The sequence below is a fragment of the Scomber japonicus genome, chromosome 9, assembly GCF_027409825.1.
Source record: "Scomber japonicus isolate fScoJap1 chromosome 9, fScoJap1.pri, whole genome shotgun sequence".
In the NCBI taxonomy this organism is placed as follows: domain Eukaryota; kingdom Metazoa; phylum Chordata; class Actinopteri; order Scombriformes; family Scombridae; genus Scomber; species Scomber japonicus.
In genome coordinates this window covers 28357060-28380608 of record NC_070586.1, presented here as the reverse complement: position 1 = coordinate 28380608, position 23549 = coordinate 28357060, and the positions used below count along the sequence as shown (strand labels likewise).

Here is a 23549-nt window from a genome sequence, read left to right as displayed (position 1 = left end):
AAACACAGAGGGTGCATTTAAAGTAGATGCCCACAATATAGGAGACAGTAGGGGTCAGTGTTTAACCAAAAACTCTAAAGTCACTTTCTTGGACAGAATCAAGTGTTAGGTTGAATTGATATTCACTGACAACAATGTTCCTCAGTCAGGCTCAAAAGAAATACTGCTTACAAGGCGAGTGTCACTTGAAGTCAATTCAAATCCTGAAGAAGTTAATTTATGTTTCTTATGTGTTGGTGACACTTAGTGGTTAATATGATTATTACAACCATTATAACCTGCTGCACAATATTACCTTTTAAAACTCATAATGTGCGATTTTGGTTAAGAATGAGTGAGAGAAATGTTAACTTAACTCTTTGATTATTATTTACACAGCTGTGATATTTATGATGACATCGGAGAAGGTATGTAAGACAAATATTTTATTTTGCTACTTTTTATATGACAGCTATACTTAGGAGTCAATTTGCAGAATACAATTTTGCATAGAAAACATACAATCAGTTTATAAAACAATTCAATTCAATTCAATTCAATTCAAATCACTTTATTTGTCCCTGAGGGGCAATTTAAAAGGGCCATGACAGTAGCTAAAAAAGAAACACAATCAACAAACACAAGCAACACACACACTGCACAATCAAGCAGCACACACACACTGCAACAGACAACATACAACACATAAATAATCATTTATAAAGTGCTTTGATTATAAAGTGCATTCAGATTTGTGATCAAAAATCTTAGTTTATGTAAAAAAAATAAAAAAAATAATAAGAAAGAAATAAATAAAAAATAAAAAATAGAAAAGAATCATAAAAAAAGTATGCATATCAACACGATCAGTTGATATGCATAATTAGTACTTCTACTGTTGATATTGCAAGTACATTTAACAAATTATAATTCTATACTTATGCTCAACTAAAATGTTAAATGCAGGACTTTCACTTGTTATGGATGTTATTATGTTATTAGGATTCAATGTAAAAACAAACAAACCAACAAAAAGCTAATATTAAGATGAAATGTTTCTTTTTTCCCACAGACTGTGTCTGAACTCAGCTGATCTACAATATTGATAGCACAGATCAGATTGCCAGATACTGCAGATTTCAACATCCCACAGTATGCAGTGTTTGTATATTGTTGATGAATTACCTCTTTGTATCATTTAGAGTATTGTACATTTTCTTGATCATCAACCTGGCAAATACATAATCAATTGATACATGATTTATTATATGATTTAAGATCAATACATAACTGTGATAAATGTAATGTTGCAACCTGTTTTAATTTGTGATTACGCCGTATTTCACAGTGCTGAGCTTTTGAACGGTCATTGTAGTTGTAACATCCTGTAATAAATGGATGTTAGTTGGTAGATTGTTTGATTGCATGAAAAATGTGTAATGATTTGAATTTATTTATGCAGATTATTGGTTGTGGCCACCATTGAACAGAACTAATGCATGTTTTTTTTCATTGTTGATATTATTAATTTTGAAGTTTTGTTGTTGTTGGTTTGTTTTTCCAATTATGTGTGTATTAACAGGCTACATATCTTGTTCCTATAGTTCCTACAAAGCTTCACTGTGCAGAATGGTGTATGTGCAGAGTTTGTTTTTACATTCATCTGCTGAAAATGGAAAGTTTCTCTGTGCTTGTTGAAAATGCAATTTTAACGGGTGGACCCTACGAGCATGATTTGTGACATCACAAACAGTTTGGAAACCAATCAATTATGAATCATAATGAAATAAAGATAACATAAAGGACCTGACCTCATTTCAATTTGTTGATACACTCCACAGGGTAACAGGGCAAAGGGTAAAAATAATGAACAAATAAATAAATAAATTGAAAAATATATTAACAGTAAAGGTCAGCAATAAAATTGATTTTTTTTAAAATTTTGGAGCAAACTAACTATGTGTACATTTCTTATTGTTGTTGAACTTGGATTTATGGATGTGAACTTCTCCAAGTAAGATGAATACATTGACAGTCTGCTGAACCTTCCAGGGTTTTTTCTCATAACAAAGGTATATAATAATTATAGTGTCAAATCTTCAATTGCTTTTCCAGAATCATGATGTATAGGCTACTGACATTCATAAAACAGATATTTAGTTGTGTTATCACTATCCTCAAATCTTGTGATGAATTTGTTGGTGAGATAGCCTATATATGAAAGTTTGATGGGGATAACAAATTTATACAAGAGAAGCCATGACATACATATCCCACATTGAGTAATTGTCCTTTTCCTGCAGAAATAATTTCTTACATGTTTATTAGTACATTTGTGACTATCAATATTTGTTTCCAATTCCTGTAGAATAGCACTATTACCATTTGACACTCTTTTATGAGTGACAGGAAAGGTTTTTTAGATCAGAGCAATTCCTTATAACTGAGCTTAATCCTTTTGTCTGCAAGATAAATAATGTTCCTGTTAATCCAGTGTTGTAAATAATAGTGATCTACTCTGTCTGCTTACGTATCCTACTCATGGTTTTAGTGTGCTGATCTCTGCTCAGTGGGAGGTCTGCCCTGCTGCTGGCTGCCTATGTCGTTGTCTGTGTTATCCCTTTCTCGCGAGAAGCCACGAAGTTTCCGGTGTTGCGTGTGTGTATGTTCCTGGAAACATGGCGGCCAGCTTCCGCGGCCGTCCTATCCGGAGTGTTCGGATGCGAGGTAAGCATGAACAAACTCGGCTCAGTGGTGTCTGTGTTGAGGAGATATTGTGAAAGTAGATGTTGTGAGGCATGTGATGACCCCGGTGTGTCCGTGGTGTGTGTTTTTGAACAGGTCGGAATGACAGCGGGGAGGAGAACGTACCGCTGGATCTGAGCAGAGGTGAGAGAGAGAGAGAGAGAGCGAGAGAGAGAGAGAGAGATAGAGAGAGAGGCTTCATCTCATCTCAAAATGGATGAGCAGCCATCAACACTAGCCCTGTGAAGCGAAAAACCACTTACACAGTGTCCTGTCGTTGTTATTACCATTTTTCTGGGGTCCCCTTGTTGCAGTTCGTCTTATAACACTGCGAGCAATGTCTTAATAAGTGGCGGCGGTGAGCTAACGTTAACTTAGCAGCCACCAGCTAACCAGCAGCCATGACGACGCTGTGTTGTTGTGGTCTGTGAGTGAGCAACATAGCCTGTTATTTATCCAGCCAGCCACCCATACGTGCTACAGTCATGTGTTGGTCATCGCTGGCTGTGTGAGAGACATCTGAGTAGCATTTAAAAAGCACACAGAGTGCGCAGAGTGTGTTTTTTTCTTTTCTTCTAACTGATGCACAGCTGCACAGCCTGTTCACATTTTTTTACTCATCCAGCAGCAACACTGCACAACAGTTTGTTTACATGACTGTCTCAGTCTTTAGTACCCACATCTCTGCTGGTTTTATTCTAACTGTCTAAATAAATAAATAAATTAGGGCTGTTTTGTAAAACCAACTGTATCTTTGTGTCCATTACATGATTGTACCCCCCCCCCCCCCCTCCCCAAACATAAGCCGCAAGTGACACTTTGTCTGTCAGCTGTTTCGTCATGGATGTGGATAAAAAAATTAATCCATCCATTATAGATGATAGACAGATTATCTTTTTAAAACATTTATATTTGTAAATCCTGTCCTCACAAGATTGCTGTAGTAATTGTTTTTCTTATGTGTTTCAATTAGCATTTTTGAAGAAAATGTATATTCGTAATTACATAGTATTACTGTTTTACTATTTGGCAGACGAGCTCATAAGACTTGGTTTCACAGTCCTGTATTATAATCAGCAATCATTCCTAGGGTAAACGTTTCACTGGGATCATAAGGTTTCCTTGTATTTCAATCCTTTCAAGAGGATCAGTAAAGAGTCCAGGTTTCTTCTTTTAGTGAGTCAGACCGGTTCATGTGGACTGTAAATCATAATCAGCAACAAGGAGGATCAGTCAAGTTCAGGTTTTAGTTGTCAATGATCAAGACCTATTTATGCAGACTGTAAATCACGATAGATGGTTACTGTTAGGTTAAGTATTGTATGCATCTCTTTAAATTGATGCTTTATTAGTTTCTGCAGCATTTACCTTTCAGTTGAAATACAGCGTCTGGAGCTGCTGAACAGACACTGATTCTTGCTAAAAGAACAGTCCTCCCTAAGAATAGCTTGTTTCGTGTCAAGCACATTTAGCATTAAAGTAAGCACTGAATAGTTGAAAGGAACTGAAAACACAAAACACTTCCCTGCTCTGGTCTGGCTTTTGCTGTCTAGACCTTGTTTTTAGTGCACACACTAAATTAAAAACAACTTCCTTCCTGCAACATATCAATTACGGTTCACAGACTGATATTATGGCAATAATGCTTAATGCTTGTCTTGGTTACATTGTATTTTCTTTTCTTTGTCCCGCAGAACCATCAGAAAACTTCCGTGAAATCCTTCAAAATGTGGCCAAACCGCATGGAGTCAGTAACATGCGAAAACTGGGCCACCTGAACAACTTCACAAAGGTAACACTGTCGTTTTGTGATGCTTTATGCCAGCTTTTCATCTGTTAAACACTGAGAAATAGTGAAAGTGCCAAAATTGCTTTAAATTATCTCCCTGAAAGACCAATCGGACAGCCCCGTTAATTCAGACGTGACATTTCATGGCTACTGTTTAGGTGTCTGTAAAGACGACTGGCTGTGCCCCACTTCCTCTGTGGTGTCACCACTGACCTCTCCTTGATCCTCTCCTCTCGGGTGTTGCTGCCAGCAGGCCTAGCTGTGCCTGTCATTGTGATGCTGACAGTGAATGTAACAGGAGCTCTAGGGATGGGAAAGCACTCCTACTGTGCACCAACAGCAGCACTTTGACTTTGAAACCTGAGATTTCGAATGTTTGAAACATTACAGTTATGTATATGAATGAAACATTTACGAACAGGGCAAGTGATGTATTATGATCGGTCTTGTGTTGGTTTTTGTTGTAATGTCAATGGTACTAATGAAGAAATGTTATCCAGAGCAACTTAATGTGTGTTCAGCTCAACAGAAACATAACATCAGAGATTAGAGATTGTAGGAGGTGACAGAACTGCTTTAAACTCACAGAGGCCAAGCTGAGTATTCAGGCTCTGTCTCAGGGCTGGGTGATATAGACAAAATCAAAAATCACAATATTTTTAACCCAATGCCTCTATCGCCACATGGTGCTGTTGGTGCTTTCACAAACTATTTACACAATAAGATTTTTGATAACTAATCATCGGTAATGTGGATATAATGACTAAGCAAATATTAGAACAGCTAGAACAATCTGGTGAGTTCACATCACTGTAATACAGCCTTTAAAACCAGGAATAGGCAACACTTACTCCATATCATAATATTTGGATATTCAAAATCAAAGATATTTAGTCTTAATTCAGAATATCAATATATCGCCCAGCCCTACTGTGTTTGTCTCACTGTGTTTGATGACGATTGTGTTGCACAGATTTATTGTTTGCAAAAAAACAGAGGAGGAAGAAGAAGAAGAGATTCAGTTGTTTTCCTATTGTTTTAGTGCGGATGGAGAACTTTTTGATGAGGGTAGTGTGGAAGTTGTTACTTGTAAGCAGTGTTTTTAGATTACAGAATTTAGTTTCTCACTGTGATGGACTTCCACCTAACACATACAGGGACACACTCAAACCTTTCTGTTATTCTCAACAGGAAAAACAGGAAATAGAAGATTATCAAATAATTTGCAGAAGAAAAGAAAGTATAAGGGGAAGATCGCAGCTTCTCTTACTTTGAGCACAATATTTTTGCTCACCATCATGTCTCACTGAGAAATGTTGAAAGCATTTGCCCATATGGGCCAGCTCACCTCCTCCAGGGCACAGATCCCTGTCAAGATATTTGCTGGTTTCTGCTGATTGACCTGCTGCCTTAAACCACATTTGGATTGATCGCCGGTGCCCTGCAGACAGTGACTATCGGCCTTCAGAAAACTTGGCAGCTGGCACCGAAGCAGGCTGAAGGCTTCAGAGTCTCATTGGTGCACCTAACTCTCTTGTTTACAACAAGACAGCAGGGTAATATCCATGACGTGCGTGTGTGTGTGTGCGTGTGTGTGTACGTCTGTTGCCTCTGATTCCTTATAAGGGTTCCAGGACAGGGAGGGTGACCTAATCCCCCTGGAGAGTGTCACATGCCCTTCTCCCCCATCTTCTTTCCCCTCCTCCTGCCTGCTTGGGCTGTGACATCACAGCTGGTTCACAACAACCCCCTACTCCAGCAACAACCCATCCCACCCCATCCCTCTCCAGCTTTCCTCCTGCTCTCCTCTGTGGTTTATGTCGGAGAAGAGCATGCAGCACTGAGAAAAAAAAGTCACGGAAAACTACCTGTCTAATTCACTTGTCGACTTTCCAGATTGTGCTGCGTCATGATTGCGAGTTTACACTGAGCTGCTGTGACAAAGCAGCTCTGACTTGTTGGTACTGCTGGGGCGCTTCTAAGAAAGGTGGCAGCTCCAAAATTGCAGCATCATTTTCCCCAAGAAGCTCTCTGCTCTCCACTCATTATTGTTTTTCAGTCTGTGTTATTGCTGGATTTTGCTCGGCAGTTGAAACAGACAAAGACTCGTTGTTTTTATAACGAACTGCCTTTGTGTACATAAAATGTGAAACTTGTATACGCCAGCTGTGTGTGGGCCCTCCGTTAATGATGGAGGATCTGTTGTGAGGGGAACTGCTTAAAGTGGCAATTCATGCTGAAAACAGGGTTGATTTTCGTGGCCTGTCTGGGAACGATGCAGAAAAACGGGGACGTATAGTTTGGATGTGAGTGGAAGAATATTACAGAACTAGTTAAGCAATCACTTTCTTTCCGTTGTGGCGCCGTACATTTCCGACATCATCAAGCGCATTCAATCAAGAAACGCAAGAGGTGACATAAGCCTCCATCGAGGACTGGACTTGTGAATGTGTTGCCTTGACGTGAAACATTCATCCATTCGCGATTCAGCTCCTCTATATAAGTCAGCATGTAACAGACATGCCTGCACGGCTGCTGCAGCACCCTGTAGGAAAGTGTTGTGTTGTTGGATATAAACAGTTTGAGGTGTCCTTTTGCTATCATGATGCCTTATAACCAGCTATATGTTTATTGTTGAGCCAATCACCATCACTGTATGAATCAAATCATGTATTTTCTGTGTGTGTGTGTGTGTGTGTGTGTGTGTGTGCGTGATATAGCTGTTATGCAGCATTGGCCACCATGAGGAAAACTTTGGGTTTACATACGAAGAAATCATCGTTTGGTAAGTGTTGTTTGAACTCTGTGTCACAATCATCACTTTGTTGTGTGTGCAGTAAATGATATTTTTAGTCTGTGTTTGTCTGTATTTTGTATTTTGAACACAAGTTTTTCATTGAGGAGCAGCTGGAATGTATAAAAGAAGGTTGTTAATTGTGTACGTTGTCTATTTTAGCATTTTCGCCTCACTGAAATGTGTGATCTTTTATTTTATTTTATTTTTATTTTTTTAAATCCACAGTCTACGATTAGCTCTACTCAATGAGGCTAAGGAAGTGCGTGCTGCAGGGTTGCGGGCACTCCGCTACCTCATTAGGGACACCATCGTGCTGCAGAAGGTCCTCAGACTACAGGTGGACTATTTGATAGCCAGGTGAGAGTTGTGCTGTGTCCATAAGAGCCAGGTGGAAAGATGTTGTCAGACTGACTTTTAATGTTGGATAGTAGCGAAATGCAACACGCCAATCACACTTATTTTCTCCTACTTAAAGGACATGACTAATTATGTCTGTGTGTTTTGTGTAGATGCATCGACATCCAGCAGAGCAATGAGGGGGAGAGGACTCAGGCTCTGAGACTAGTTCGAAAGGTAAGATTATATATATGTTTTGTTCCTTTTTGTCCTCAGTGGTTCGTTAATTGATCTGTAGAGTCGGAGGAATGTGCCTACTGCTCTCACTGCTCAGGCTAGTGCTAGCATAGTGCCACTGCAAAGATCATTGGGTGAGCAGCAGTGTCAGCGTGTGGATGGTTTGCACGAGACTGCAGCCGAGGATATTTATAGCTCCTTCTGTAGTTTACTGTAAACCTTCTTCACACCCACACTCTCACTCACACACACACACACACACACACACACACACACACACACACACACACACACACACACACCGAGGCAGGCTCTGGTTTCAGGAAAGGACCACTAACCATACAAGCAGCAATACAACCCTTGTGTTGGTTGGTTGTATGTTATCACTTTTTAAATTTTAACATCACATCACATTGGACCTTTCTGTCTCTTCTGTTCTCTCTGCTCTCTTATCTCTTCTGTTTCTGTCTCTGAGCATTATCCGAAAAAAATGCTAACATAAAAAAAAAAAGTTCAGTTGTCTCTGTTTGTCCAGACTTATTTGATGACTCATGTTTTTGTTTTTGTTTTATTTCCTCCCCCTCCCTCTGCAGATTATCACTGTCAATGCAATGCTTTTCCCCACTTCTATTGCAAACTCTCTAATCGCCGTGGGAACTGATGGACTACAAGAGAGAGACCGCATGGTCCGCGCAGCCATCGCTATCGTCTGTGAGCTAGGTGAGTCCTGTTGAGATGGAGGTACACAACACCATCATTTTGTGGGCACTTTCATGTTGAGCTGGGTAGAAAAAACCTTGAAAAATACATATTTTGCTTTGAATGAATATGAAAAGCCTCTCTAATATTTCTTTGTTGTTGATCGTAGCCCTAAAGAACCCAGAGGTGGTGGCCAAACGGGGAGGCCTCAGCACCATCCTCAAGAGTGTGATTGACTGTCAGCTGAGCCGCATCAATGAAGCTCTGATCACCACCATCCTCCATCTACTCAACCACCCACGTACCCGTCAGTACGTGCGCGTCGACGTCGAGCTGGAGGTACACACACAGAGACACACACACACACACACACACACACACACAGAATATGAATTGAGAGGAAGTGGCTGTTTATAAATGAGCCTGGGAGTCATTCCAGTCAGGATTAGCAGCTGTAGGTTGCCCGTCTCTTTCCCATGGAGCTTAGAGTAATCAGTTACAACTTTCCTCTAAAGCCTCATTGTCTGTAAACAGACACCTGGGACAGAAACATCTCATCACTGCACTCATAATAGCCCAATTGATGTTATATGAGACAAGTTAATTATTTTTGCAAAAGGTTTTATGTAAATGTTTAATGCTTATTTATTTTTGTAAAAGAACAAATAATAAGTTGAATGTTTTTTATATGTGCATTACATGTGTGTGTGTGTGTGTGTTTGTTCTGTTCTCCAGCAAATCCTCGCGCCTTTTACAGATTTTCACTACCGTCACAACGCAGATATGGCTGAAGGGCAACTCAAGTGAGTGTGTGTGTATGTGCGCTTGTGTGTATGTGGGGTATGAAGAGTGTTAGTGTTACAGTAGAAACAAAAAGATAGTGTTCTGACATTTCCATCTGTTTACTGTTTTCCATGTTCCTATATTGGTAACATCATGCGTTGAGAAAGTTGAGGGTTTGTATAGTGTTTTTGTGATGTGACCCTTATTGTCAGAACTACTTGACTCCACATTTACTCACCCGAGGGTTAAGTAGAGCAGGGTAAAGTCATGATAATCCTCTAAGTCACTCTGAAAAGACAGGCTTTTTAAATAAAAGACTTTTTTATTGATTCTCCTTGACCTTCATGTTTTGCTCTGCTTACATTTGTTGTGCAGTCCTGCTCCTTTCATGAAAAAGCTCCATAATGCTGTGTGAAAAGTGCTGTACCGAGATCATAATAATGATGTGTGCATGGAACATGGTGTCCTGTTTTTTTTTTTTTTTTAATGTTTGTTTTCATGGTTACAGGGAGGACAGAGAGTCACGTTTCTTGTCTAGTAGAATGGCCATAGTTGCAGCTTTCCGCTCCTGGTCTGGTAAGTGCTCAGATAATAAACATAATAAATAAATGTTGTTATTTAAGTGAGAAATTGATATGAATTTGTTTTAAATGTATTGTGTTTTACAGTTGAATGTTTCTTTTTTTGTACTTAGGGATTATCAACCTATGCAAGGCTGGAAATTCTGGCATCCAGTCTTTAATTGGCTTACTTTGCATACCAAATATGGAAGTTAGGGTGAGTATTGAAACAACTGCATAGAAAATATGTAAAAATGTCCCAGAAAATAAGGACATTTGTGGATTTAAACACAATGGATAACTTTTGTTTACCACTAAAGCGACCAAGAAATCACTGATAAAAATCTCCACTGTCAAGTATTCTTCCCACCAGCTTTAGTGTTGCAACTCATTTCTATGGTCACCAATCTGTTCTCATTCACCCCACATAGCACTTGCATTGACGTTAGCCATACTGACCTGAGTTTTTCCAGGCTTTCACCTTCTTTGGGAAAGATTCTGGTCATACCAAATGTGTTTTTTTTAATATTTGGAGTCATCGCAGAGAGAGATCAAATAACCACAACAGATCAAGTGCTCATAGATGTTATCACTGTTACTGTGGATTCATAGAGAAACTAGAGCTCCCTCAATCCTTTTGGCACATAATGTTCCACAGCGGTACAATTAAGATTTTGGAAGTGCTCTTTGGAGTGCTGGTAAATGTACTTAGTGCAATATCAAACACGTGTGCGGATTAGGGATGTCCCGATATGACTTTTTCACTTCCGATACGATACCGATATTGTAGCCTTGAGTATTGGCCGATACCGATATCAATACGATACGATATAGGCACGAATCATACATATATTTATTCCTTATTTTGTTGTGTGGAATGTTAGAAAAGGCTTGATAAAGTGATGTTACTGTTACTGATGTTGTAGTGATATAACAGAAAACAATAGTCAGCAACAGTAGGTATAGGAAAAACTGACCCATTTATTATTAACCAATTGGTTACATAAATTTTAACCTTCAACATAAGAGTATTACCTCAACAAATCCAATAAAAACAAAATGTTATATTTAAAGTGCAAAATAACCACTGGTTACCAACATCATTATACAATTGAATAGAATAAATTAAATTTTAAAGTGCAAACAATTCAAGTTCACTCCAGTTATTTTTTTTACTGTCAGCATATGTTGGAAACAACTGTGGGCAGGGACAAAAACAACAACAACAACACAATATTGTCCACTGTCCAACTGCTCTAAGTTAAGAGTTCACACAGCTCCAGTTTCACTGACTGACTGTGCCCAAAACAATGTAGTAATTACTCTTAGTCTTCACTGAAGAATAGAGTGTAAACACAATAAACATATCACTCTAATAACAAGAGCATAAAACAAATAATAATCAGTCAGTGCTGACTACCCTTACTACTCCTCCTCCTCCTCCGCTTTCTGCAGTCCGAGCATAATGTGGAGATTTTTTTTTTCACGCGAAAATCCTCATGTTCTTTTTTGTGGTGTTTTTTCAAATGTGCGATGAGGTTGGTTGTATTGAACCTTTCCGGTTCTGTCCCTCCACGGGACACTTGCGCCTGACAAATGTTGCATTTAGCTGCAACGTCTTTGTCCGAGTTTACAGTAAAATACTTCCACACAGCCGACATCACTACACCTTGCTGCAGGCACACACGTTGTCGTTGTTGTGATCACGTGGGCTGTGCATGCTGGATCAGAGACGCTCTTCTTCCGCGGCCGGCACCAACGTTAATTAAGGGGCATAACCGCTACCTACTGTGTTGGAGTGTGATCAAACCAGAGTCACCTATTATTATAGAAGTGCTGGAGCGGTAAATGGACAGCTTATATCGGAGCGTTTATATCGGAGTTTTTAGATTCAGTCCGATAAAATCCGATATTCACTTTTTTGGCTGATATCGGACTGATTTCCGATATCAATATCGGATCGGGACATCCCTAGTGCGGATCTCATAGCTTTAATGTCATTTGCCCTGCAGAAAGGCTTGTTGGAGGTGTTATACGAGATATTCAGGCTCCCTGTGCCCATTGTAACTCAAGACTTCACAGAAGCTCTTCTAAGTGTTGGTAAGAAAAATATCTTTTCTTTTCTTTTCTTAAGAGTTTATTTTTATACTTCATCTGATTGTATTTTGGTACTCAGTAGTTTGAGTATTTTTATACACCGCTCTGTTGAGTGACAGTTTAATAAGGCTGCTTGGCTTTGCATTGTAAAAAAGTACTCCCGAGTTTTACACTAAAATACTATCTTATAACATAGAATAAGTCCATATTGTGCACAGATCGTATAAGATTTTCTTTGCTGTGGTCTACCTCAGATGCCGCCAGGTTCCAGGACACCTGGAGACTGTCTGATGGGTTTGTTGCTGCTGAGGCCAAAGTCGTCCTACCCCATCGAGCTCGCTCCAGGTGAGAGATGACGCAAGAGCAGAGACATTTTGTAAAGCGTAATCCGCTATCTGTCAGCTCAGTCTTTACATGAACCGTGAAATTTGAAATAGATTAAATTTCCTCTGTTTTGGTACAACAGGCCGGATCTGATGGACAACTACCTTGCGTTTGTTCTGTCTGCCTTCATCACCAGTGGGCTGCTAGAGGTGAGCCAACGCAAGTCTGTGTATACTGGGACCTAATCTTTCTTTCATTCCTTTTTTTTCATTTAGATTGCAGATGTTGTTTTATGTTATTAAGATAGTACGGCAAAATAATAATACAATTACATCATTTAGGACTGAACTCCTCTGAGTATTTTGCGTCATCTCATTTATGGGCAGCGGTTTTGTGAGGTTTGAATGCTCAGACTAAGTCACGTTGTCCTTTCTCCTCTTCCGTCTGTCACTGCAGGGTGTTGTTGAAGTGGTGACCAGCAGTGATGATCAGCTTGCTGTCAGAGCCACCATCCTCTTGGGAGAACTTCTACACATGGTAATATAAAAATAGGGGCAGTATCTGTGACACTCAGCATATTTTGGAAAGCTGGAAATGTGTTTTTGTTTTTTTGCCTACTGATGACCCCCAGCACACTAAAGAAATCCCTAGCTTTTAATGTTTAGGCTTGTTTGTCACCGCACATAAAAAGTGTGTATATTTCTATAAGCTGCCATGACGGCGCTGTTATAATACTAAATGTATCAATCTTTGATTTTTCTTCCGCCCTCCTCTCTCTCTTGTTTAGGCAAACACCATCCTTCCTCATTCCCACAGTCACCACCTGCACTGCCTTCCTACCCTCATCAACATGGCAGCCTCTTTTGACATCGCACAGGAGAAGCGACTGTGAGTGCACTTCTGTACAAACACACTTTTTTTTAGCAGAACTATACATTCTCGCACAGTACATTGCATTTTTCTCTCTTCCTCATAAAAGCTCTTGTAACAGTAACCACAGTCCATTTCTAGAAGTGAATCATTAAAAATAACATAAATATATCTTAAACTTTGCATGTTTCAGTCGAGCAAGTGCAGCTGTCAACAATCTGAAGAGGTTCCATGAGAAGAAGAAGAGAGGAACGAAACCAAACAGTCTTTATCTGGACCACATTATCCGCAAGTCTGTGTCTTCACCTAACCGCAGAGAGTCACACTCACGTTCCCACCGGGACATCTATGTCATTAAGGTAAGAATAAACCATGCTGCTAAATATTCTACATTTTTAGCACTTAACCCCTAACCCTAACCCCTAACCCCTAACCCAACATATACAGATGGTTTATGTTTTAGCACACTCCAAAATGTTGTTATTTTGTTGCAAGCTAGACACCAGTTTATCCAAGAGTGACAAGTTGGTCTAGTTCAGAGTTTGGAAAATGTGCTAAGCCAGCTATGTGCCAGCTGTTGTTGATTAGCAAATGGCTCCAATGTGTATTCTTCTTCTTAAACCGCAACGTCTCATTTTGTTAAATACTCAAGAAACAATGTGTGAACAAGACAGCTTTGAAGTTATTAGACAGCACCTCGAACAAAGCTAGTCAAGCTGTTTCCTTTTACTTTCAGTGTTTGTGCTGAGAACTGGTGAGACGCTGTAGTTTATTGCAGTTTTAGAACAGATGCGCTGTTTGGCACAATGTAAAGCAGATGATGCTCAAACTCAAGAAGCTGTGTTCACCCTAAGTCACAGGCTGGTGTGGATAACTGCCTTAATAAATCAAAGATGACACTAATACTGATATCTGATTTCTGCTAAGCAGCATAATTCTTGGTCATTAGTCAAATAAAATAGTTGCAAAGCCTCTTACTTTCTACATTCAAATCTTTGTATTCCTGTTTTCTTACATTGTCAAATCAGCATTTCCTGTTTTCTGTGTTTCTGCGTTCAGGACACAGAAGAAGCACTGATGTTGAATCTGAGAGAAAGTCACATTCTCAACCACAAGCAGAACCTGGAGTGGAACTGGTTGCTCATTGCCACCATCCTTAAGGTCAGGCTGTTCTCATGTAGCACCACAGACTGCCTATCACACACACACACACACACACACACACACACGGGCCATTGCAGTTTTTGGATTGTGTCTCATGTTTGAATGTTTTTCTCTTCCAGTGGCCAAATGTAAACCTCAGGAACAACAAAGATGAACAGATGCACAAGTACGACCCAGTCACGCCATTAAAACCGATAAAAACACGTGAAGCAGTCGGAGTACTTTTTGGATAATTATTGAATACTTGTTTTTTGCAGGTTTGTGAGGAGACTGCTGTACTTTTATAAGCCCAGCAGTAAATTGTATGCAGGGCTGGCATTGGATCACCCAAAGGCCAGACAACTCACTGTGGTCGGCTGTCAGTTTGTCGAGTTCCTCATGGACTCAGACGAGGTTAGAAGAGAATCTCCACAAACACATACACAGGTTCCTATTTTTAAGATACTTGTTATTTTTTTTATACTTCTCTAACCTGCTTGTCCCGTTTGTCCTTTCTCTCTCCAGGATGGTCAGGGTTACCTGGAGGAACTGGTGAAGGACATGGTGTCATGGCTATCCTCATCCTCAGGGCTGAAGCCCGAGCGCTGCCTGCAGAGCAACGGCCTGCTCACCACACTCAGCCAACACTACTTCCTCTTCCTGGGGACGCTCTCTGCACACCCACAGGGAGTCAAACTGCTGGAGAAATGTGGCCTGTTTCAGTGGTGAGTGTACAGAAACGCACAGGTGATGGACACATTTTATCAAGCTCAATATAAAACTCAATATACCGTCTGTGCTTGTTTTTTTTGTTTTGTTTTTGCAGCCTGCTGAATCTGTGCTCTGTGAAGAACCAGGACGCTGTGCTGAAACTTGCTGTATCCACACTGGACTACAGCAGAGACGGCCTGGCCAGAGTGATCCTCTCCAAGATCCTCACTGCTGCTACTGATGTAAGGAAGCCACACAAACAAAAACAACACCTAAGAAGCTGGTATCAGTTGTTGAGGATTGTTTAAAACTCCTCATGTCGCACAGCACAGCTTTTAGTGTCTCTATATAACGAGTGGCATAATCAATAATGTCCCCTTTCTTTCTCCCACAATGCCTCTGAGTAGACGTGCAGGCTGTATGCCACCAAGCACCTCCGCGTGCTGCTGCGAGCGGGAGTGGAGTTCTTCAGTAGCTGGGGTATGGAGCTGCTGGTCACACAGCTTCACGACCACAGCAAAGGTGTGTCCATGGAGGCCCTGGACATACTGGACGAGGCCTGCGAGGACAAGGTGACTGCTCGAAAATGCATGCATCAAACACATTGAAACAGTGGAATACCCTAACCCATAATAGATCTTAAAAGAGGCAGAGGAAAATGATGGACATACGTACAGTGTTGGAAGATTCATATAGAGTTTTTTCATCTTTTGAGGGTCGTTGTTGTTGTTGTGTGTCAAGCCCCTCCGTTGTCTCACTCATTGTGTCGTGCTGTTTGACAGGCCAACCTCCACGCTCTAATCCAGCTGAAACCAGCTCTGTCCCACCTGGGAGACAAAGGCCTCCTGCTGCTTCTCAGGTGGGTGTTCACCACAACAGCACTATTTACAGGATATCACAGATAATATGTTTTGTCATTTTATGTAATGCCAAACTGTCCAGCAGTGTTTTCATGCCTTCTCAAACACAGTATATTCTGTCTCTACTGTGCAGGTTCCTGTCCATTCCTAAAGGTTTTTCCTACCTCAATGAGAGGGGCTATGTCAGCAAACAGCTGGATAAATGGCAGAAGGTAGAGTATATTTGCAGAGAGAGAAAAAAAAAAAAAAAGACTGGAGTTTAATAGAGGTTTTAGTTTAACACTGAGTCCTGAATGTATTTTGGATTGCAGGAATACAACCTGAAGTATGTGGACCTGATAGAGGAGCAGCTCAACGAAGCACTAACAACCTACCGCAAACCTGTTGACGGAGACAACTACGTCAGACGCAGCAACCAAAGGTGAGAAGCTGCTCTTGAAGATGTGAATTGTTTTTTAAGTCAACCTGCTGAGCCCTCGGGTTGTTTGTAATGTTTCTGATTTTTGTCTCCAGGTTACAAAGACCAAATGTCTATCTCCCTGTGCACTTGTATGGCCAGCTGGTCCATGATAAGACAGGCTGCCATCTATTGGAGGCTCAGGTAACTACTTCAGCTTAGTTTAGTAGCACACCGGGTTCTTTCTCCGTTTAATGTTCTACTTTCCGTTGCTCTGGGGATTAGGGGGTTGTGCAGATTTGGCAGCCCTTCTTGCTAATGCTCGTCTTTTTCTGTCGGTCTCCAGAGCGTGGTTCCTGACCTCAGCTACACGGTTCGCTCCCCGATGCTGGACACCTGGGAGGGCATTAAACAGCTGAAGGCTGCTCTATGGGCTTTGGTTAGTAACACTTGATATCAGTTCATGTCTGTGTCTCCGCAGTTACCCTGTCACTAAAATAATAATGGTCATAATGTTTGTTGTTTCTGTGCAGGGCAACATTGGCTCTTCAAATTGGGGTCTGAATCTCCTGCAGGAGGAGAATGTCATTCCTGACATCCTCGCGTTGGCGCAGCACTGTGAGGTGCTGTCAGTACGAGGGTAAGTCGTTTTTGACACAAAAGGACACTCACAACTATAAAGCTCATTGATAATGCAAAAACTGTGTGGCGGTTGATTGGCAAAGATGAATCTAACCCATATCTTCAGTACACATTTTGAGCAGAATGTGATATCCTTTTTGGGGCACCTCAAGCTGTTCCAGTCTGTTATCAATCATTCTTCGATATGTTTCTTCAGACTTCACGGCGTCATGCTGAGCATAGCATGTCTATGAAAATACATACTAACACTCTTCTTTCATTTTTAAAATACTCAGTTTCTTTTAAAAAGAAGAAGTGCTACTCAAGATTTCGTGTCTCAAGCATCAAAAGTTCTGTTTTCTTCTTCAATAAGACAATGTTCATGACAGTTCACAGTAAACTGGTAAGGGCAGCTCATCGTTCTATTAATAGAAAGTGAAGAGAAAAACTGGGGAAAATTAGGTTCTTAGCATGCTGCATATCAGTCAGACATCAACGTTATTAAAATATTTCTCCAGGATTCTTTTAACATTTCATTTTACATAATACAGTTTCTGATCAAATAGAATTATTCCTTTTTTTTGTTGTTATGTTTGGTTTTGATTTTCCACAATCAAATCTGCTCTATAAACAATAATAATAATGATGTCTAATGTGCAGTCATTAGTAAGTCTTATGTTTATCATGTTTACTAACCATTCTTTCATATCCACAGGACGTGTGTTTATGTGCTGGGTGTGATCTCCAAGACCAGACAGGGTTGTGAGGTGCTGAAGCAGTATGGCTGGGATGCAGTCAGACACAGTCGCAGGACGCTGTGGCCTGTCACTCCAGATGAGGTTGACACACAGCTGACCTCAGAACTCTCCTCAGTACCGAGCACGCTCAGTCTGAACTCTGAATCCACCAGCTCCCGCCACAACAGCGAGAGCGAGTCTCAACCAAGTATGTAGGACTCCAAAATAATGTGCATTACGTTCTATTTCTGAAATGTATCTTGTTGTGTTTCTAATGTTTTTATCTATCCTGGAATATATATGTTTGTTCTTGTGTTTCTAATTCATTCCTTGTGCTCTCTCAGACATGTACATCATTGATGATGACAAGTATGAGGTTCTGGACCAGTCAGACGAGCCCTCTTTCTATCTACACTCCAAACCAGTCAAGGACCGCAGCCCCTTCACGATCCTGGCTTCCACACGCTTTGTTCGCACACGCTTCCTCAACTCCCTGTCCCTCCCCAGCAAGAAGCTGCGCTCCACCAGTGACCCCAAGACCCCATCGGGCTCTCGCACCCCTACTGAACTCAAGACGGGGAGCATGAGGCGAAACAGGACAGTGACTGAGCCCTCCGTCTACACCCCAAACCAGGGGGACGTCTTCACCCACTACAACGGCAGAGGAATGCCGAAGAGTCCCACAGTGAGCCTGGAGACGTCGTTTGTTGGGACCAGAGGGGGCTCCGAGGAGCAGCTTGTGGATGGCAGGCTGGCCAGAGGAGGAGGATCAGGCCTTGGACTGAGCAGTCTGGGAGGGCACGCGGAGCATCCCAGCCGGGAGAGGGAGCAGAGCAGCCGGGAGCGCCTAGCAGGAGGAGACGGTGGCTCATCGTCTAGTGGAGGCAACGTGGGAGGGGGTGGAGGAGGCGGCGGAGGTACTCAGTTCAAAAGCCGCAGTCAGAGCTTTAACACGGACACCACAACCAGCGGCATCAGCTCCATGAGCTCCAGCCCGTCCAGGGAAACCGTTGGAAACCCAGAGCAGCCCGAACCTGAACCAGACTCTTCCGACTGTGTGAGTCTTAACACGGTCGTGTCGGCCAAGACTGTCAAAACGCTCTCCTCTCTCACCCCCCAGTCTCAGACCAACCACATGTCCACATCTAAGTCCTCCACTGTCTCTCTGGTACCGCCCGGCTCCTCGCACACCCTCCCCCGCCGAGCTCAGTCTCTCAAGTCCCCGTCAGTAACTACCATCAAGAGCCTGGCTGACTGTAGCTTCATGTACACCAGCCCAAGAGATGCACTGGGTTACGCTACACTGAAGAGACTGCAGCAGCAGAGGATACACCCATCTCTGTCTCACAGCGAAGCGCTGGCTTCACCCGCTAAAGATGTGCTGTTCACAGACACCATCACTATGAAGACTGGCAGCTTGGACTCAAGGCTAACACCTCGCAGGTAAGACAATGCCACAGGGAAAATATGGCAGAAAACGGACACAACTTGAAGTATTGATTTTTTTACTTTTGCCTTCATGAATGCTTGTTACTGTTTTTAAATGACGTGTCAGATCTCCATCATCTCCATTGTTTGTTATGTGAGGAAAAATTAGAGGGTTCAGCAGATATTGTGTGAGGTTTTGGTTTCTGTCTATCAGCAATCACAGGTGTGTTTGTGTTTTGAGCACCCTCTTCTGTGTCCGTCAGGATATCAGATAGGAGGGATACCTGTCCAGATCCCAACATCTTAAGTCCGTACCGCAGACTGTCCACAATTGTCCCGCGGTGGGTGGACCAACTCAGAGTCCTCGTTAGTAGAGATGTAGCTTCTAGCGCAGATGTGATCCAAACGTGTCCCCGCTGCTTTTACTTTAGTTACAACTATAGCTCTACACCGACAGTGTTGCGTTGCCATTGCTTTGACTCCTGTAGCTTTTCAGTGTAAACCCCTCCTGCCCCCCCCCCCCACCCTCCCATAGTCTGGTCAGCTGTTAGAGAGCCTTAATAAAGTCAAAATCAACACACATGTACAGTAAGGCACCACTTTCTGGATGTGGCTTTACTGTTTGCTTCACTGTATGTTAACTGACACGAGTAGCTTATTAACATCTTAACTTCCTTCACAATCACTGTACACATTATTGTAGATAACTGATTACTTTAAATGTCTAAAAATAGATAATAGCTCCAAAGTTTTGCATTTATTTTACTCAAAATTATTAAAAACATCCAGTGATTGAAATATTAGGTTAACTGCGCTAAATTTGTATGAGGTGTTTTTCTCCATGTGAAGTTATAGACAACAGTTTTTTGTTGTTAAAGTGTTTTGAAAGTTAACTGACATTGCATTATGGCAGTCGTCAACATACAACATATACTATATATAACTGCTGCGAGTGTGTGACCTGTAGTTTCTGCCCTGCTAGCTTTCTATTGTGTTCCCAACATCCTTCTCACTCATTGCTCACAAACTCTCCATCTCTGTGCTCATATCTACTGTTTTTGTTTGTTTGTTTTTTCCCACTTACTCCCCACATTCCCTATCTGTCCCAGTCTCTCCCCCCGGGTCCTCTCACATGCCTCTCCTCTTGCCCTCCCTAGGTTTCTGAAGGCTCTGAGCTTCGCCTCTCTAGATAAAGAGGAACTACTCAGCCCCATCAACCAAAGCACTCTGCATCGCTGCTCTTCAGTGCGCTCTATGGTCTCTAGCGCCACCTTCGGTTGCAACGATGACTACGTTGGCCTAGCACTGCCAATGGACATCAATGACATGTTCCACATCAGAGACTCGGCCTACTTTCAGCAGAGGATCAGCCCACCTTCAGAAGAGAGAAAACGCTTCCTCTTTGGTGACGGAGATGGTAAAAATAACTTCATGTCTGAATAAAAGACTAAAATGTGTGAAAGAAGATATTTGAAAACAAAATGAAGCTGTAGATATAGGGAGAAGAGCAGCTTTTGTGAGGTATGAGTGTACATGCTTACTGTGGTTGTTCTCTCTATAGGTGATCGCCCCCCTCTCCCCTTACTGAAGACACAGTTCAGTATCTCTGAGCTGATTGTGTCCCGAGGCGATAGCCAGAACCACACGGTGGGTTTAGACGAGACAGGGCTGCAGGAACACACTGAAGAAAACTGCCTCTACTGTGTAGGATCCAGCGTCCTCGGATACCCCACACAGCCACAGATCAACAGTACGCACCCACGGACAGGTGAGTGGACACACACACACACACACACACACACACACACACACACACACACACACACACACACACACACACACACAAATTCAGCCATGATCCAGAATGTAACACTCATTTTTTTTCTTGCTCTGCCAGACTACGTCGACTTCCCACCATGGGGAGGCCAGAGCGGCCATCGTCTGGAGGTGATGCCTCAATCCAAGTTCTCTGGGGTGTCAGGCTGCAGCGACGCTGCTGTGTCACAAGGTTCAATCTGTGGCACGCTCACACCTGGTGACATTGTCATAGGTGAGACTGTGAATAACCACAAACTGCAGACTTCTGTGTATTTAACACTGTTTTGTTTTTGCACCAAAATAATGTTTCAGTATTACTTTGAGTTTCTCAACAAACAACAGTGAATTTATATTTTCATCATATTACATTTTACAGTCACAACCAGAAGGCTGAAATATATAAATGGGAAGAGATTTGACTTCAGTGTGATTTATTCTTATTTATGTAATAAAAAAAAAGCTTCTTATGATTTTATTTGTCTATTTATTTTTTAAAGCCTGTTTCAGCTGAGGTAGGCAGCAGTGACAATGATTTTCAGACAATCTAAGATGGATAACACAGAACATCATACAAAATCAGAATTAAACATAAAAAAAAAAGTCTAATATTTGTTTGCAGTATAAAATAAGTAACTGGCAGCTTCACTTTGGTTGAACAGTGCACATTTTACTCAGATTTTTTTTTTATTTTTATGTATTGATATGAATATTTATTATATCTTTGATGTGTCCCTTAGGTGGCAAGTCGATATCAGAGGACGGCCCTGCCTCCCGAGTCTTGCTGAGGAAGGAGGTGCTCCGCCTCATCATCAACCTCAGCTCCTCTGTAGGAACCAAAGGCCACGAAACAGGACTACTGACGTAAAGCTCTTTCTCCTCCTCTCTATACTTCCTTATTTTGAGCTGCATGTTAAATTGCAGATCAATAGGAGTTGTGTTTTTAAAGGTCTGTTAAATCTCTGCCTTCCCTTCAGGATAAAGGAAAAGTTTCCCTATGCGTTTGACGACATCTGCCTGTACTCCGAGGTTTCACACCTCTTAGCCCACTGTATGTTTCGCCTGACCTCAAGACGCTTCATACAGGAACTCTTCCAGGATGTGCAATTCATGCCAGTAAGTGAAAATTCCACCCCTTCCCTTTTTATCCTCTAAATGTCTCTGTGCTTTCCATCACATTTATGACAATCCTCTTTGCTCTTTCTCCAGATGTTTGAGGAAGCAGAGGCGATCCTGACAAAGCTACCAAAACCTGTTGAAGAGGACGTTGACCCTCCTGTAGAATCCTGATCATCTTCACCCCCCTTGTTTTCCCTGCACAGCCCCCAATCCTGCCACCCTACAAACATGGAATGAACACAAGAATGAAAGACAAATACGGCTGTAAGGACAGGGAGGCATTTGGCATGTTTCTGTTGCTCTAAACAGATCACCACAGCCAAGGAAAATGAGGAGGTGGTCATCACTCGACTTTTCTTCTAGCAAATTAAGAGCTGGAAACAAAGGACGTCAGTATCTGTAAACAAAGTTTAACCTAACAGGCCTAATGCTGTTTCAGACTTTTTTTTTTTTTTTTTTTTTTAAACAGGAAAAAGGGGGAGCAGTTTAACCAAATACTGTTTTCAGATGGGGTGGCAATCTTGAGCAACACTCAATAATAATAATAATAACAATGATAATAATAATAATAATAATAATGATAATAATAATAATAATAATACATCAACATAATGTTTAAGGACAAGCTGGATCATTAAGACAAAGACTCACGCTGTGTTAAAAAACAAAACAAAAAAAGAAGAAAAAATTCCACATTTTCTCTTTCCAGAGGTGGTGTTTTCTGTAAAGAAATGAAAAAGGCATGTTGTTGTGTCTACCCAGTGATTCCTCAGAGCCCTTGTTCTTTTTCCCCCCCTTATGAAACAAAACACTAAAGAGGGTCCTGCTGTTTCTTTTTTGTTTTTATTATTATTATCTGGAGCCTTCCTGGTTCACATCCCGACCCAACCTGCGATCTGCTCTAGCCAGATAATGTGCTTTTGCTTCTCTTGCCTCATCACTTCCTACAACCTGTAGCCTCTTGTCGACACAGACAGCCAATTACTTTTCTATTTCTTGTATCTCAGACAATCAAACATCACTAGTATTGTACTTTCCTAAGCACTATATATGTCACCTTTACACCCTACATAAGGAGAATAGCATGTAACTTTATGCTAGTTTATGCCATCCTTTACCTGCTTAGGACCTTTAAGTCTTTGGAAAGGTGCTGTTGTATAAGTTATCTAAACTCATTACAGATTTAGTACCAGACTCCGCTCTTTCCCAGGCATTTCCGAAACCCACCGTAAGCCCAGCAGCCCCCAGACTCTACGCCTACTTACCTCTGTGCTTCACTTCCACTGCATGTGCAACAAGCATGGCGAAGCTGTAACCTGTTTGTCACCTTAACGTGTTTTCTCACTTGTAGAACTTTTTTGAAGATAAGTTGCCATTACATGCTGCCATTACATTGTAGGAATATAATTACCCCTGAATCTGTTTCCATAATGCAATATCACTGTCTGTCATTGGCTGAGACGGAGGAGGAGGAGTGAGGAGGAGGAGGAGGAGGAGGAGGA

At 41.5% G+C, this 23549-nt stretch overlaps 1 protein-coding gene across 3 annotated transcripts; it reads left to right on the top strand.

Annotated features, from left to right (window-relative positions):
* The first annotated feature begins 2657 nt into the window (after window positions 1–2657).
* On the top strand, window positions 2658–23511 carry LOC128365301 (rapamycin-insensitive companion of mTOR-like). 3 transcript variants are annotated; one of them, XM_053325979.1, is made up of 37 exons: window positions 2658–2706; window positions 2821–2868; window positions 4419–4516; window positions 7234–7298; window positions 7536–7667; window positions 7820–7883; window positions 8477–8603; window positions 8752–8921; window positions 9318–9385; window positions 9874–9941; window positions 10060–10142; window positions 11938–12025; window positions 12277–12367; window positions 12489–12555; window positions 12803–12883; window positions 13134–13234; window positions 13410–13575; window positions 14276–14377; window positions 14500–14546; window positions 14638–14773; window positions 14885–15084; window positions 15186–15312; window positions 15478–15642; window positions 15853–15929; window positions 16064–16142; window positions 16242–16351; window positions 16444–16531; window positions 16674–16766; window positions 16861–16967; window positions 17664–17893; window positions 18030–19128; window positions 20271–20530; window positions 20675–20881; window positions 21011–21163; window positions 21669–21792; window positions 21906–22044; window positions 22138–23511. In XM_053325979.1, the coding sequence occupies exons 1-37, from the start codon at window positions 2658–2660 to the stop codon at window positions 22216–22218; spliced, it is 5190 nt and encodes a 1729-aa protein (XP_053181954.1). In that variant the 3' UTR covers window positions 22219–23511. The 3 variants fall into 3 exon arrangements, with proteins under 3 accessions (XP_053181954.1, XP_053181953.1, XP_053181955.1); XM_053325978.1 differs by having other exon boundaries at window positions 20223–20530; XM_053325980.1 differs by lacking the exons at window positions 2658–2706; window positions 2821–2868; window positions 4419–4516; ... (6 more) ...; window positions 9874–9941; window positions 10060–10142 and adding an exon at window positions 10592–10669 and having other exon boundaries at window positions 11915–12025; window positions 20223–20530.
* Window positions 23512–23549: the final 38 nt, after the last annotated feature.